This window comes from Macaca thibetana, chromosome 2, assembly GCF_024542745.1.
Source record: "Macaca thibetana thibetana isolate TM-01 chromosome 2, ASM2454274v1, whole genome shotgun sequence".
Lineage (NCBI taxonomy): Eukaryota > Metazoa > Chordata > Mammalia > Primates > Cercopithecidae > Macaca > Macaca thibetana.
In genome coordinates, this window is record NC_065579.1 from 32278377 (window position 1) to 32295508 (window position 17132).

At 35.9% G+C, this 17132-nt stretch overlaps 1 protein-coding gene across 5 annotated transcripts in view; it reads left to right on the top strand.

Moving 5' to 3' along the window:
- The window catches only part of ANKRD28 (ankyrin repeat domain 28), a 189975-nt gene that overhangs the window by 38707 nt on the left and 134136 nt on the right, over positions 1 to 17132 (top strand). Inside the window, exon 2 of one of the 5 annotated variants that reach the window (XM_050777511.1) lies at positions 7742 to 7811. The exons of 3 other annotated variants lie outside the window; for them this stretch is intronic. In XM_050777511.1, the coding sequence (XP_050633468.1) occupies positions 7794 to 7811 (18 nt within the window). In that variant the 5' untranslated portion in view covers positions 7742 to 7793. Of the gene's footprint in view, positions 1 to 7218; positions 7812 to 17132 lie in introns of those variants that run through there. One more of the 5 variants, XM_050777523.1, reaches the window with a different exon arrangement.

A 17132-nucleotide genomic window follows, 5' to 3' on the forward strand; every position in this document is an offset into this window, starting at 1 on the left:
AGAATAAGGTCCATATTAGTTTACCTGGTACCCACATCAGGAACCAAATGTGGGCTGGTATCATGGATGCTGCCATGTAGGGGGAATTGGGAGTGGTATGCAGTAAATTAAAATTCCACAGCATTTTCCTATGAAAATCTAGCAGCATCTTTCTTCATTATGTGTTCCTCTGGTTGTTAAAAGGTTTTAATTGAATTCTAGAATTATGAAAATGTTGATTCTGGCTGTTTTGCCACCTCTTCATTGCTTTGTGAAGGGATGGAGTTTTGGAGTTCTTATTCTGCTATATGTTGTGATGTTATTCCTACTTTTTTGAGTGAGCTGATTTTAAGTAGATATAACGTTCATTATCTTGAGCCATTAAAAAGCCTAATTTGTTTAATATATTGTGTTTAAAAGTAAGGATTGTACATATTTACATTTTCTAAAAGATTAAGTCTTCAGATACTTGAGTATTCCTGTTAACATAGAGAAAAATACCATTTGTCTGTTGCTAACTAGTCATTTTATTCAAGTTGTTTCTGCCATATTTTAAGGAACGTACTAAGTTCCTTTTACTTTTTGTAGTAAGCTCACCATTCTAAGAAATCATTAATTTGGATCAGTCTTTCTCAAATGGGGACTATTATTGTTCTCCAGGGGACATTTGGCAATATCTGGAAATATTTCTGGTCATCACAATTTAGGGGGACGGGTTATGCTACTGGCATCTAGTGGGTAGAGACCAGAGATGCTGCTAAATATCCTGCAATGGATAGGAGTAGACCCCATGACAGAGAATTATATGTCCTAAAATGTTGGTAGTGCCAATCCTGATGTGGATTTACCGGATCTAGATTTCCTTAAATTGGTTGATACATGTATTGCTATAAAGTTTAGTGACTAAATTTGGACCTAACCACTTTAACTTTTTCAGAATGAAGTGTCAAAAAAGGAAAACAGTATCATTTGTGAATAGAATAATAGGGAAATGTCAATCTAAAACTGCATTATTTTCTTTTTTTGTGATAGCATGATATAATTGAATTTCTTTAATTTTAGTAATTGTTCAATTTTGTCATGCAGAAAAGACATTAATGAGCCCCTGTGAATTAAGACCAATTACCAGCATTTTACCATTCCTCAATGTCTTTAGAGTATTTTGAAGCAAAATTAATTTGCATTTCATTTTGTGTGTGTGTCAGATGTCTTGAAGGTTAGTTTGTTAGAATAGATCTAAACAGGATTTGAACATTGCATATGATTAGTTTCCTAAGTCTCTTTCTATACTAGGTTCCCCTTCTCTTTTAAAAAATGAATGTATTTATTGAAGAACCTGTGTCATTTGTTCTGTAGGATTTCCCACATTCTAGTTTAGCTGATTGTATCTTCACAGTGTCGTTTAACGTATTCCTCTGTTTTCTTGGTGAATCAGTAGCTTTAAAGATTTGTTTAGATTCCACTGTTGTTTGTTTTTAAGACTGTCAGGTGTAATAAAGCAATTGTCAATATGCATATAGCCACCTATCACTTTATTCTGTATGTCATGTCTATTATAGGTTGATATATATGCATATATACACACATACATACATGTAGATAAACATACGTACATTACTGCACAAGTGGGCACATAACAAGTTGCTCTATTCCTAGTGATAATACCAGTCTGTGCAAATGTTGTCAACTTGATTCATCATGTTTCCTACCAACTTTTTACCTAATGTTTTCATTGGGGTTTGGCAAAAATTATTTTTCTTAAATTATTTCGTCTGTAGTATCATGTGACCAAATTAATATTCTATGTACAATCATTGTATCTTGGTCATTTGCTTTTGCCTTTGAGGGAAGGGAATGTTTTATTAACTCAGCTTGGCCAGTACAGTGCATTGCATGTGATAACCATGCCCTGTCATTGGTTCTAAACCTTAGCTCTGAATTAGAATCACTTCTTTAAAATTCTGAATTCCTAGGCTCCACCCCTAATGATTTCTGACTGGTTTAACAGCCTTTGTGCTGAAAAGAAAACAGACTGGCAGAGTAAAATGTATCTGTTTCATACATTTTAGTAATTTATTGAGGAAAGCATTGTTTTTTGTAATTCTTAGTATTTAGTACATTGGTATGCATCTGATTCATCTGTGTCACTTGTAACAGGCAATTGTAGTTCATGATTTACAAGGAATACAAACTGTATAATGTAAAAATTGTCTCTTCCATCTCTATTCACATCAATCTCAAGTCATCTGGTTTCCTGTACTGTAGCCAACCAATATTATTTTGTTTATACCTAGAGATTTTATGACTATATAAGCAAATATCAGTTATCCTCATTTTCCAAATGAATTATCCAGTTGTTTCAGGATGATTTGTTGGAAAGATAATACTTTACTGTGTTGAACTGCCTTTGTACCTTTGTCAGAAATCAGTTGACTATATGTGTGTAGATCTATTTATGGAATCTTCTGTTCCATTCCGTTGAATCTATGTGTTTATTCTTACTCCAATATCACTATCCTTGCTTTCTTTTTTTTTTTTTTTGAGACGGGATCTTGCTCAGTTGCCCAGGCTAGAGTACGGTGACATGTTCTCAGTTCACTACAGCTTTAACCTCCCAGGCTCAAGCAATCCTCCCACCTCAGCCTCCCAAATAGCTGGGACTACAGGTGGGCACCATCATGCCTGCTTAATTTTTAATTTTTTTATAGAGACAGGATCTTGCCATGTTGCCTAGGCTGATCTTGAACTCTTGGGCTCAAGCAGTCCTCCCACCTTGTCCTCCCAAAGCGCTGGGATTATAGGCGTGGGCCAATGTGCCTGGCCTTACTGTAGCTCTCTAGTAGTATGAATCCCTCAATTTTAAATCATTTTCAAAATTGCTTTGGTTTTTCTAATTTCTTTTCCTTTCCATATGAATTTCACATCAGCTTATTGATTTCTGCAAAAAAGCCCACTGAGATTTTGACTGTGATTACTTTTCACCTATAAATTAAATGAGGAAAAATTGACATTATAAGAATAATGAGTCTTCCCAACCATGAGCATGGTACAGTAGTTTCCCATTATCTACTGTTTAGCTTGAAACACCTGCAGTCAATTATGGTCCAAAAATATTAAAGTATCTTGAGAGAGACCACATTCATCTCACTTTTATTTTACAGTTTGTTGTTAAAGTTGTTCTATATTAGTTATTGCTAATCTCTTATTTTGCCTAATTTATCAATTAAACTTTATCATAGGGTATGTATGTACAGGTTGAGTAATCCTTGTCTGAAATGCTTGGGACTAGATGTGTTTGTGATTTTAGAATATTAGCGTATATGTAGTGAGAGATCCTGGGGATGGGACCCAAGTCTAAACACGAAATTCATTTGTTTCATAATCTTATACATGTAAACCCAAAGGTAATTTTGTAAAATATTTTAAATTTGTGCATGAACCAAAGTTTCTGTTAAGTACTTATGTGTGGAATTTTCCACCTGTGGCATCATATGAGTACTCAAAAAGTTTCAGAGCATTTCAGATTTTGAATTGCCAGATTAAGGATGTTCAACCTGTGCCGGACAAAACGTAATATATATAGGGTTCAGCACTATTTTGGGGCTTCCATGGAGTGAGGGAAGGGTGGCATATATCCTCTGTGGATAAGAGGGGAGCTCCTGTATCTCTTTTCTTTATGTTGTCTTTGATGTCTTTCATCAGTATTTTGTAATTTTCAGCATACAGAGTCTGTGCCTATTTTGTTGAATTTATACCTTAGTATTTTTGAGTATTGGGGTATTATAAATGGTACTGCCTTTTGTTTTGATTTCCAGTTGTTGATTGGTAGTATGTAGAAGTAGCGATCATACTCTGTGACTTTGCTAAGCTTATTAATTCTAGGCACTTTTTAATAGATTCCATGGAAGGCAATCATGTTGTCTGTGAATACAAGCACTTTTATTTCTTCTCTTCCAAACTATATGTCTCTTATTCCTTATACCCTTATTGCAGTGCTCTTTCTTCAATATTATATTAAATAAGAGTGATAAGAGCAGACATTCTTGCTTGTATCTCATCTTAGGAAGAAATCAGTGGTTTCCTGGTAATTTTATATTTAAATGTATAAATCTCAGTACAGTGATCACTGAGCAAAGGAATCTTATTTAATTTTATATTCTAGGTTGCACTCCAATTTTCCTCATAGGATTCATCAACTGGTATATCTTGTGATTCCTAATGCACTGTATGTATGTGTGTCTGTTTCCCTCTCTCACAGATACACACAGCAGACTTTTAGGAGAGCACTTATTGCACTGCTTTGTAGTTTACTTTTTATTTCTCTTTCTCCCTTATTAGAAGGTGAGTCCTTAGAGCAATAAGAAATGGTACCTACCGATAGCTCTGCGAACTTAATGTTGTGAGCAATTGATACTAGGTTGGACCATATGAAATTGCTGATGTTGGTTTATAACCTATGAAATTTTGTATCTAGTTGGGACAAAAACAAAAAAGGAAAAAAAAAACCCCATAGTACTTCTGCTGACAAGATAAAATCATCAGTATGTGAAATGCTTGTGCATGAGAAATTGTTCATCACTGTTATATATTAAGGAAAACCATAGAGGTGGACATACTGATGAAATGAGTGAGACACAGCCCCTACCTTAAAGGATGCTCACTCTGTGGAAGACTGGGCCTTTACAATATTCAGATGTGTGCTTTTGTTTTGGTTTTGTTTGGTTTTAGTTTTGTTTTCTTATAGAGACAGAGTTTTGCTCTGTTGCCCAGGCTGGTCTCGAACTCCTGAGCTCAAGTGATCCTCTCACTTCGGCCTCCCAGAGTGCTAGGATTACAGGCATGAGCCACTGTGCCCACTTCCCTCCTCTTTCTTAATAGAGAGAAGGGTTTTCAGATGTGTTTTAACTCTATGATTAAGCTATGCACAATCTATGCACATATTTACTCTCAGTTTGGATCTACTCATCATCGTAGCTTCTTATATCTCAGTGTCTTGGATTATAAGACAATTTTGGCAATAACGTCTATAAACAAATTGAGAAGATTGACATACTTTGATAATTTTGTATGAAAAGATGCTCTTATACATTTTTCAGTTGTTTCATGTAACTTAAACATTTGTTACTTAGCATCTAGTGGGTTAGTGTAGTAAATAAAGGGCATCAAACATTTTTCCCTTTGAAATAACTTTATTTCTATAGAACAGAACGACTTTAAAGCAGTCATAGTCATAGCAGGAAAAACTTTCTTACTTGAATTTTTCTGTGTAGTGTTTTTTTTAATTGTAAATTATAGGTGAAGAGACACTGTAGTATTTTTTATCCTTAGGCTGTTAACTTAAGCTGGTCTTAATGATCCCATATTACAAATCAGGGAAAAGGAAATACATGAGAGATTTTGTGTAAGTTTCATGAAACCAGAAACTATTCTTGTGTTTACTGCTGTATTCCTTGCATTTAGCATATAAGTAGTCACTAACAAACAATTATTGAGTAAATTTTTTTTTTTTTTTTTTGAGACAGAGTCTCGCTCTGTCGCCCAGGCTGGAGTGCAGTGGCCGGATCTCAGCTCACTGCAAGCTCCGCCTCCCGGGTTGACTCCATTCTCCTGCCTCAGCCTCCCGAGTAGCTGGGACTACAGGCGCCCGCCACCTCGCCCGGCTAGTTTTTTGTATTTTTTAGTAGAGACGGGGTTTCACCATGATAGCCAGGATGGTCTCGATCTCCCGACCTCGTGATCCGCCCGTCTCGGCCTCCCAAAGTGGTGGGATTACAGGCTTGAGCCACCGCGCCCGGCCTTGAGTAAATATTTGTGGAGGTAGGAGGCTAGGCTAGGTGGATTTGGTTAAAGTAAGAAAATTTATTTTTTTATAAGATACGTAAATTTTAGTTAATACAATGAAAATCATTGCAATTACATGTTGCCTTATAAGCATCAAGAGCCATATAGTTTTTGAGGCAGTTTGTTTTGGTAAATGCTATAGTAACAGAAGGCTATTTTCAGTCAGTCAGAAATACACTCTTGATATTGTTTTGAGCTTGACTATTAATATAACAAGATTAAAACATAATTATGAAAACCTGTAAAGCCTCCTCTTTTTGAAATCTTTGTTTAAAATACATGACTCAGGGAAGACATTAACTTTGTAAATGAACATACTCAAGGCATTAATTTTGTTTTATATTTACTGCCACCATATGGCAAACTAATTCTATTACCTTATCTGTTACATACTGTAGAACCTAAAATAATGTACCTTTAATATTTTCTGATGAGGTTGATTTGTTCTTAAGTAATTTTGACAAGAGAAGAAATAACAGATTTTTATGTTTAGAATTATAGCTGACCTTCCTCCAGCTATCCAAGGATAGTTTATGTCTTCTAACATTTTAGAAGGTGTTAATTACTACAACTGTAATTACTATAGCAAAGATGATTCTTTGTCATAGCATTGATGACGATTCTTTCAGAACAATAAGAAATGTGTGGGTAGGTGCAGTGGCTCAGCACTTTGGGAGGCCAAGGCAGGAGGATCGCTTGAGCCGAGGAGTTTGGAACCAGCATGGGCAACATAATGAGACCCCATCTCTACAAAAAAAATTTAAAAATGAACTGGGCAAGGTGATGCACGCCTGTGGTCACAGCTACTCGGGAGGCTGAGGTGGGAGGATCACTTGAACCCAGGAGATTGAAACTACATTTTGCGCCACTGCACTCCAGCCTGGGTGACAGGGCAAGATTTTGTCTCAAAAGAAAAGAAAACAAAAGAAATGTGGTTGGCCCCACACTTTTATGTAGGGAATGTAATTCTGACATTTCTTCTTTCTAGGTCATTGCACATGAGAATTATGACTCCATAATTTTTTAGGCCTAATTTTATTTATGTAAAGACAAGCCATTTCACTAAAATTAACTTGTGGAATTTTATTTTTTATCTTGGGAAAAGTATTATATAAGAATATGTAATATTCTGAGAAAAATTATTATGTAAGAATTTAAAAATAGAAGCAACCCAAATATTTACTCTTAGGAAATTAAATATAGTATTTTTGAATGGAATGTCGTATTCACGGTGTTGCAGAATATTTAAGGTCCACATTGGTAAGTGAAGAGTGATGGAGAGAAGCCAGTTACTAAATAATATGTATATATTATTCTAACCTTTAAAAAAGTATATATATATATACTTTTTATATATAATATATATATAATTACCAGTTTTCTTTGAGAGATAATACAGTGATTTCTTAAATTTATGTATTACTAAAATGAGTATGTTCTACATATTCAGAAAGTGTATAGATTGAATACTTTAAACTTTTCATAGGCAGTTTCTTAAATCAAGACATCCCCATGGGTACATAATTACTGATTAGTAAGCAACTGAATATATTATTAGTGAATATATTTGAAAAGTTTATGTGTGTGTTTGTGTGTGTGTGTGTGTGTGTTTAAGACTTATGAGGATGACTTGTTGCTGCTAGCAATTCTAAGAATCAAACACCACTTTTTAAGTCTCTTCTGGGAAGCCAATTCTGTTTAATATATAAAGAAAGCCTTTAAAAAATGTTTTGTTACACAGATTAGTATTTTTTTCTTGATAGAAGGATAAAAGTAAATTCTGAATTAATAAAATCCAAAGTAAGTTTTTGAATATTATCCAATAATTCAATGTTTTGTTAAGGTACTACTTATTTATAACATAGCCCTTAATTTCTAGGATCAGCATATTCTTTCTTTTGATATCTGTTTTCTGCTACAGGCCTGTGATTGGAATTGAAACAGTACAACTGCCTCCACCAGAGGAAAATAGTATGGGAATTCCTATTATGGTAGGTTATTTTCTAGTAGTCTCTTGCAGTAATATAGGCAGCTCTTGTAATTTTTTAGTTTGTTGCTGTTTAAGCCTCCTTGTAACTTAGCGTTCATACATAACTGTATATGAGTAAAGTCCGTTGTTGTAGAAACATTTATAGTAGTGGGCCTTGTGTTAGTAGAAGACTTAGTATAGCAGTTTTATAATTCAAATGAATTTTCAGTGGAGGGGGCTTATAAATCTAAGATCTCTGTCATGGAGAAGAAAATATTATATTAAACAGCTGAAAATAATGGTATTGCAACTAGTTTTATTTTGTCCTGAAATAATAATAAATTAGTAAAATTTAATTTAGTAATATATTACTAAATATTAATAAATGTATTAGTAAATACAATTTATTACTAAAATTCAAACCAAAGGTTTGAAACCTTTAGTAATTTATTACTGAATTACCTTTGGTTTAGATGTATGCATCCTTTTGCTCATAGCTCATTGTGTTACATGTTAAATGATTGTGGTGCACACTTTAAACATTAACAGCCATTCAGTAATCACTGGGGAACCTCAATTATTTGAGTGACTCCTATGTTTTCATGAAAGTAGTTTTTAAAAAATCTCATAACCTCCAGGTGTGTTGGACTGCAGGCACTAGTGAAGATAGGATAAGCTTGTTTGATATCATTGGTGGTATTTGTTAGGCTTCTTATTTCAGATTCAAACATATTGAAGTATTTTTTAGAGTATAAAAGGAGAAAATTATGGCCCAGTAATTGATTTTTTTGCCATTACCAAGGTGCAACATGCTGTACTTTTTGTTAAATATCTTATGATCCCAAGCAGTAATACCATTTGATATCAAGTAGACTTGATGTAAAGTTGTTTCAGAACAAAGAATCACCCTTACTGGGTTTCTGTAATAATTTGTTTTTAGTTTTATGAAAGTTTTGGGGTTTTGTTTTTTGTTTTTTCCTTTGCAACGAGGTCTCACTGTTGCCCAGACTGGAGTGCAGTGGCATGTGATAAGGGCTGACTGCAGGCTCAACCTGCTGGGCTCAAGGGATCCTCTCACCTCAGCCTCTTGAGTAGCTGGGACTACAGGTGCATGCCACCATGCCCGATTAATTTTTGTAGTTTTAGTAGAGATGGGGTTTCAGCATGTTGCCCAGACTGGTCTTGAACCCCTGGGCTCAAAAGTGAACTGCTCACCTCAGCCTCCCAAAATTATATTAAACTTTGTAATTAAAAAAAAAAAAAAAGGTGATTAAAAAGCTGTTATGTTGGAAACTGAAGATTTTATTCATCTGTTTTCTGATAGGATAGGAGTAGATTTATTGGGAACACACTGTTTACCTGATTTTTTTCCTTGAAATTGGAGGTAAATATGGTCACGTTCAAGATTCATGTTCCCTTTAGAAATTCTGAATTCTTTATGAAATATCTGATTGTGAATCTTTACCTGGCCCTTTTCAGGAAGGTCTAGATTACCTACCAATGATCACCTTTTTAAAAAGTACATAGAATGACTTATTTGTTGTTCTGTGGAATGGTTGTTGGTAGCTAGAGTTCCACTGGAAATTCACCCCCTCACACACTTTTATAAACCATTTTCTAGCCTGTGACTTAATAAAGGCTTTGGATGAATTTTAACAATGCCCCTCTCCTAATTCTGTTCCCAACCAAGCATTTGGATAATTGGTAGGCAAGACAAAAAACAACAAAATGCCAACTTAATATAGTAAGGTTTGATTAAGAAAATGGCAACAAATAGGAGATACCCTCAATATTATATAGCCAGTTTACCTTTTCTTTCCTGGAATGTGTGTGGGAGAAAAGGCAGAGTCACAAATCATTTAGCTAATATGGCTTTTAATAACTGTATAAATTGTAATTATCATCTTTTACCACTGGATGGTGCTTTTGCATTGGTTACTGCAAACCCTTTCTAAATCTACATAAGGGCACCATTTGAAAATTCATTTAAAAAACAGTGAAATTAAGATAGTGGTATAGTTTCCCATATCAGCCTCCTGAGTAGCTGGGACTACAGGTGTACACCACTGTGCCCAGCTCTATGATGCCATCTTTGCTTATCACCTTAGAAACATTTTATTGTTGTTTTGTTTTTGTTTTTGTTTTTGTTTTGCCAGAGTCTCACTTTGTTGCCCAGGCTGGAGTGCAGTGGCACAATCTCAGCTCACTGCAACCTCAGCCTCCTGGGTTCAAGCGATTCTCCCACCTCAGCCTCCTGAGCAGCTGGGACTGTAGGTGCTCACAACCATGCCTGGCTAATTTTTCTATTTTTAGTAAAGATGGGGTTTTGCTGTGTTGGCCAGACTGGTCTTGAACTCCTGACCTGAAGTTATCCACCCACCTCGACCTCCCAAAGTGCTGGGATTACAGGCATGAGCCACTGTACCTGGCTTAGAAACATTTTAAATGTGTTAATTTTTTAGGTGGTACTATCATTTACATGGCATCTATAGAAAACCACAGTTTCTTAATTTATAAGGTTGAAATAGAGATTTTTTAAAAATTGTCCCTGGCCAGGCGCAGTGGCTCACGCCTGTAATCCCAGCACTTTGGTAGGCTGAGGTGGGCGGATCATGAGGTCAAGAGATCAAGACCATCCTGGCCAACATGGTGAAACCCGTCTCTACCAAAAATACAGAAATTAGCTGGGCGTGGTTGTGTGCGCCTATAGTCTCAGCTACTTGGGAGGCTGAGGCAGGAGAGTCGCTTGAACCCAGGAGGCGAAGGTGGCAGTGAGCTGAGATTGTGCCACTGCATTCCAACCTGGGCAACAGAGCAAGACTATCTCAAAATAAAGAAAAATTGTCCCTGGTAATTATTTTGTCTTTTCTCCTATCTAGTAGCTGCTCAAACTCCTTTCACTGAAGCCCTTTTATTTCACAAATACTCTTTTCAAATTCTACTTTTTAAGCTACCAAATGACTTTTTGTTAGGGACCCTACTTAAATGAGTTGAGTACTTAAGTCTATAGAGTTTATTTGTGATTGTAACAGATTATGGAGGTCTTAATTCAAGGAAATAATCTCATCTAATAAAGCATTCTCTTATTCTTTTAAAGATCAAAATAAAACAGACTCTAGAATAACAGTGTCCCTTAACAACTTACTCTGAGACCTTGTTTCTCCAGTCTGGTGTGCTATTATTTCCTTTTCTGTTCTTTGTAGGGCTATTTAGGTAAAAATAAAGTCATAAAAACAAGCATCTTAAACTACCCTTTTCTGTAGTCTGCTCATTTGCTATTTTATAGCTTTCGAGTTATAAATTTAGAGGGGATTGTAGCTCAGCAAGTTTAAAGTCACTCAGTAGGTTTGGTTTGCCTTTGAGGCTCAGGCTCACGGGAGTTATGGAGTAAATGACTTTGGCTGTGCAGGTTTGCTTCTTGGCAGTGAGTCTTCACATAGGCAGTGTTCAAGTTTTGGTCTTAACTCTTAGAATGTGAACTTTGTCATGTGACCACTCTAGGCCTTATTTTTCTTACCTATAAAGTCGTGATTTTCTTTAGCAAATAAGGATCATGGCTAAGGACAATGTTACTTAGGGAAAAAAAAAAAAAAAAAGGAGAGAACAAATTACTCATAATCCTGCCACTGACCTAACTCATCTAGTGTTGATGCTAAAAATGAAAAAGAAAAAAACCTCTTCAATTTAACATAATTAAGATTATTTTGTATATACTGCAGTGTTGTATTCCATATAACATTTTTTAGTATATCCCATGTTTTAGAAATTCTTTAAAGATTTTATTTTTAAATATTAGATAGTTTCACTGTGTGATATATATATTTTAAATCATTTTGTTGTTCAGCATTTAAATTTTCAATCTTTTGTTGCAAATAATGCTTCACTGAAATCTTGATATGTAAATTTTTATAGGCCTCATATTATTTTCTTATGTCTCAATTCCTGCAAGCAGAAATGCTAGCTTAAAGTTTGAAAGACTTATCGATGATATTGATAGCTGTTGGCAGGTTTTTCTTTTCTCCCAGAGAAGTTGTCCCAGTTTACTGTTTAACCATCCTACATGGCCTCTGGTTTAAACTAATTGTGATAGCCTACTAACTGTTTTCTCTGCCTTTAGTATCACCTTATTTTTAGATAATCCTGACACTGTATCCACAGTGAGTTCTTTAAGATACAAGTCTTATTTTATAATTTTTTGGCTTGAAATTCTATAGGTTAAAGTGTATTTACTTTGTGTCATTCAGCACCCTTCATGATCTTGCTGCTGTCTAATTTTCCACCTTATTTTATGCAAACCTACTATACATTTTGTGGATGAGGAGGTGGGAGGGGGATGTGCTAGGCAGAGGAAGCAGCATATGCAAGGGCATAGCTGCATAAAGTGGCATGCTATATTTGAATTGCAACAAGCACATTGGTATATGTGAAAGTTAAAGGCAGGGTGGTAGAAGTCTTTAGTATAGCATACTCAAACAAAATTTAGTTGACTAAATAAAAGTAGACAACATTTTATCTATGATTTAGAAACGTAACTGGCGGTATAGAGAATTGTTAATCAGGACTTTTGGTTACAAATGACAGAAATCCAACTCAAATTGGCTTAAATGCAAAAGTATTTCTACTGGCCAGGCAAGCAGAGCTAGATCCAGGACTTGGTGACAGTGGGTTTCCCATCCTCCCCCATTCTTTCATTCCTCCTATGAGCAGTTTTTGCTTACTGGGATTGTGTCCTCATAATCCCAAAAGAAAAGAGAGTATTTTTCCCTGATAGCCTTGGCAGGAAAGTGAAGTCCTAAGGAAGACATTGTCTAGTTTCAGTCATGTGCTCTTTCCTGGACTAGACATGTTGGTAGGGGTGAGTAGTACTCTGGTCAGGCTTGGGTTTCTTGTATGTCTGAGGACCAGAGGCTCTCCTTAAAGGAAAGGATTTGTGTGAAGTACCTGTGTCTGCTACAAGGATGTATAGAACTAGAAGGAGAGTCAACATTTGAGAGACTAGTTAGGAGGTAGTTATGATAGCTTAGGTGAGGACTGAAGTGAGTTTGAATTAGGTCACTCTGAAGAAAGAGTTTAGGAAGACTTTATGTAAAATGCATAGAACTTGGTGACTGACAAAGTGGGAGATGAAGTAAGGGAAGGCTACTGTGTGGGTTGGGCTACTTTGTACATGGTGATGCCGTTACTATTAATCAACGTGGGAATTCAGAAAAAGAACACTTTGGGGAAGTGGACTACAGATGATAAGTAGAATTTTGACATGAGATTGTCCAAAAAGAGATTAAAAGGAGCTGAGGGAAAAACAACAACAACAACAAAACAGTATTTTAAACTATGGGTAGAAGAAAAACCAAGTGAAAGGGACCAGAAAAGCTGGAAATATTATGGAAGCAACAAGAAGAGAGGTTATTAAAGGTCATTGCTGCCCAGTATTGTAGAGTAGTTGAGAATAATGATGATTTTGTAATAAATTATCATTGGTGACCTTGGAGCAATTACATTTGATTGGTGGAAAGCTAGATTGCAGTGGGTTGAAACAATTAAAAATAAACAGAAAAAGGAGTGGTAGCTTCGTAAGGAGTCAGGAAGGCCTATCTTTCTATAGGCCAAAATAAAGGAACAGAAGGTTAAACCAAAGCTATGTAAGAAAGGAATCAGAATTGAAAAAGTAAAGTCTATTAGAAGATAGAGTCTTGAATGAACCTTTTCCTCTACAACTGCAAGGTCTTCCCATTAGACTGCAAAGTCATGAATATTTGACACCTGAAGTGTAAGAAGTACTTAATAAATGAAAGATGACTTGAAAAAATGAAAGATCATAGAGGAAAAGTTGAAAATACAAATATGTTTGGAGATAAAGCAGAGGGAAGTTGATAGGATTCATCTTTGTTTTCTTTTTTCCTCTCTGAGGTAGAAAGCCAGGGTATAAGGCCTCTCCAACTTAACCTTAAAGCATTGCTGTGAGGAACCAATGGGAGGATCGATGTGAAACATTCTTAAACTGGAAGGTATCAGTCAAATGGAAGGAAGTAATACTTCATTTCTGGCATCTTAATTTTGAATAGGACTTCAAATCAGTTGATATTTGGTTCTCACCAGCTCAAAAGCCCTATTTGTTTCCTTAACAACTGCTAATTTAACTTCATTTAGATGTGTGATGTGTGGGAAGAGCTAACCTTTGGAGACAGTTGGGTCTGGGTTAGAATCCAGTTTTCCCTACTGCTTAGCCTTGTGATTTCCAGTATTTAATTTCTCCAACTCAGATTTTTATCTGTGAAATTGGGATTAAAAACTAGTTTGCAAGCATGTTGTTAGAATTAAGTGAATGTACACATAGTAGCTATTCAAGTTACCTGGGATGTTCATCCCTGCCCCATGTGAGTAGCCAACCTTGTTATGCCTTCAGACTAAAAAATGCCAGATAAAAGTATTATCTTATATTGAAACATTTCATCTTCCTGTTGGTTATTATTCATCCATTTAGCTTTTTATCTCTAAAACTGTGTAATTGTCTTCACAGTGACAGTACTTCAAATATTTTAAAGTTTTCATGTTCTCCCTGATTCCTTTTCAAACATATCTTCAGCTTTATCAACCCTTTATGACATGGTTTCTAGATTATACTGGCTGCCCTTCTTGAATGTATTCTAGTTTCATTACTCTAGTGGTAGTCTGCCCAGTGTCTAGTGATTAGCCTTGCTTTTCATAGAGAAGGAAGATGAGGTTAATAGGAAACGTTTTGGAGATAAAACTGTCATTTTAACAGGTCAAAATTAAGGTGTATTTTACTATTTCATTCTAAAGTATTCTGTTTTCTTATGTTTGACATTTTTCTTGTATGTCCATGGCGTTTATAAAATGATTTCCTTCAGTGTTTTAAGGTGAATTAGTGATGATTTTTTTCCATTTAAAAATATCTTTAGAGCCTGCAAAGTGTCTTCCAGTACAAGTGTGTTGTGATTAATTCATAATGGTGGGAAAATTAAACTACTGTAAGAAAACGTCAAGGTTGAATTTTTCTATGTAATACATAGCATACTGTTGGTTGTCTACTGACTGGCAATTACCCTCTTTCTTCTGGCGTGCTTACCAACCCAGTTTTGTTTGTATGTCCACGTCTATCCCACATCACTTGGGGAAATCGTGAATATTGTAAGCTAATCAGGGTAATCCTATTTGCCTAGTAGTGATTCGTTTGGAAAGGGACATGTGATCAAAGCCTGGTCCTTTGCATTTCAGGGAAAGTCAGCTTGTGGGGCTTCTAGGAGTCTTCCTCATACCTGAAAAGGGAGACACAGAAGGATATTCCCACTTCTACTGCATGACAATATGTGTTAATAGGATCCCATGAAGTATAACAATTAACATGTGACTATGAAGGGAGTTATCGTAAGGTTCTTGCTGAGTGTGACAGAAGGAAAAGCTGAAAGGAGCCTAAGTCATATGTGATGGCACTGGATAACTGAATCAATCACCCTAAAGCCACCTTATTTTAATTCTTGATGTTTGTGATGATAATCCCTTTGTTTAAGCCAGTTGAGAGTAATATGTTATTTTATAAATTATTTTTGGTTTAGGATAGCCCTAATATTAACAAATGTATTTAATATTCTATTACATAGAACATAGACACTGGTGGAAGGCCCATTAAGATGTCATGATGAGGCTGGGTGCGGTGGCTCACGCCTGTGGTCCCGGCACTTTGGGAGGCTGAAGTGGGTGGATCACGAGGTCAGGAGATCGAGACCATCCTGGCTAACACGGTGAAACCCCATCTCTACTAAAAATACAAAAAATTGGCTGGGCTTGGTGGTGGGCGCCTGTAGTCCCAGCTACTCGGGAGGCTGAGGCAGGAGAATGGCATAGCCCGGAGGGAGGAGCTTGCAGTGAGCCAAGATCGCACCACCGCACTCCAGCCTGGGCAACGAAATGAGACTCCGTCTCAAAAAAAAAAAAGATGTCATAATGAGCTGGACGTGGTGGATCATGCCTGTAATCCTAACACTTTGGGAGTCTGAGGTGGACGGATCACCTGAGGTCAGCAGTTCAAGAGCAGTCTGGCCAAAATGGTGAAACCATGTCTTGACTAAAAATACAAAAATTAGCTGGGTGTGGTGGTGTGCGCCTGTAATCCCAGCTAATCGGGAGGCTGAGGCAGGAGAATCACTTGAACCTGGGAGGTGGAGGTTGCAGTGAGCCAAGATCGTGCCACTGCACTCCAGCCTGGTTGAGAGTGTGAGGCTCTGTCTCAAAAAAAAAAAAAAAAAAAAAAATGTGATGATGGCAGTAGTGGTGGTATTGTCGTGAGCATAGCTGCCTTCTAAGAGGTGATGATGAGTGTCTAATTTTAAGATCAACTATATTGGGTTGAAAGTTTTATAAGTAGTCTTACAAAACAATGTTCTAAATATAAAACACAGACACACACACAAAAATTCTACGATAGAATAACTGATAGCAGATTTAACAACCTAGTTAGGAATGGGCTAATTATCTTCCCATTTAAGAAGTTCAGAATTGTCTACAGCTAAAGGAATTGACATTGTTTTACTCTGAATTAACATTGTTACAAGCATGGCTTTTTAAAAGTTTATCAAAAGCACGAAAATTTATGTATAAAAGAAACTCCACACCTGAAACACATTAGAAACATACCTTCCTTCTTTCAACAATAGAAGTTGCTTTGTAATATTACAGCACTCTTTGATAAAAGGAACTAAAACTATTTGAGTCATAACTTGAATTTAAAAATAGCTATGGTCAGTATTTTTGTCTCCACTCCAATATGGTTCAGAAAGACATGAATCATTTTTTTTTTAGTATTTCTCAAATCATAGCCACTTTGAAACGGAAGTGATGTATATAGTTGGGTTCAGTTTGTTTGTGAAATAACGAATGTACACTTCAGATACTGATCTTACTGTACTTTTGGGAATTCTTTGGACATCTCACATAGTTATTGCTTATAAAGGTAAACATTGTGTAACCATAGCAACTTATTTTTAAACTGAAAATTTTCTCCCTTCAGCTTTTAAAGTGCAGTAACTTCATACTACATTTACTCTGGTGTCACCACATTGTAAAAACCAGAATGAATTGCACATAATCTTTCCTCAGTCTTTTTTAAAGAAGGGCAAAATTCAGCCTGTTTAAAATAAAAATTTTACACTCAACTGATTTTAATATGAGGGCTAAGTTGTCTTTGATACAGCTGCTGAACAATAATTAACTTTGCAAGTAATAATGTAGTTAGATTTCAGAGAATGTGTTTATCCTTGGCCTGATAGAACATAAGTCATATGTCAGAGATACTACTCATCACATATCTTAGCTAAAAATTTTACTA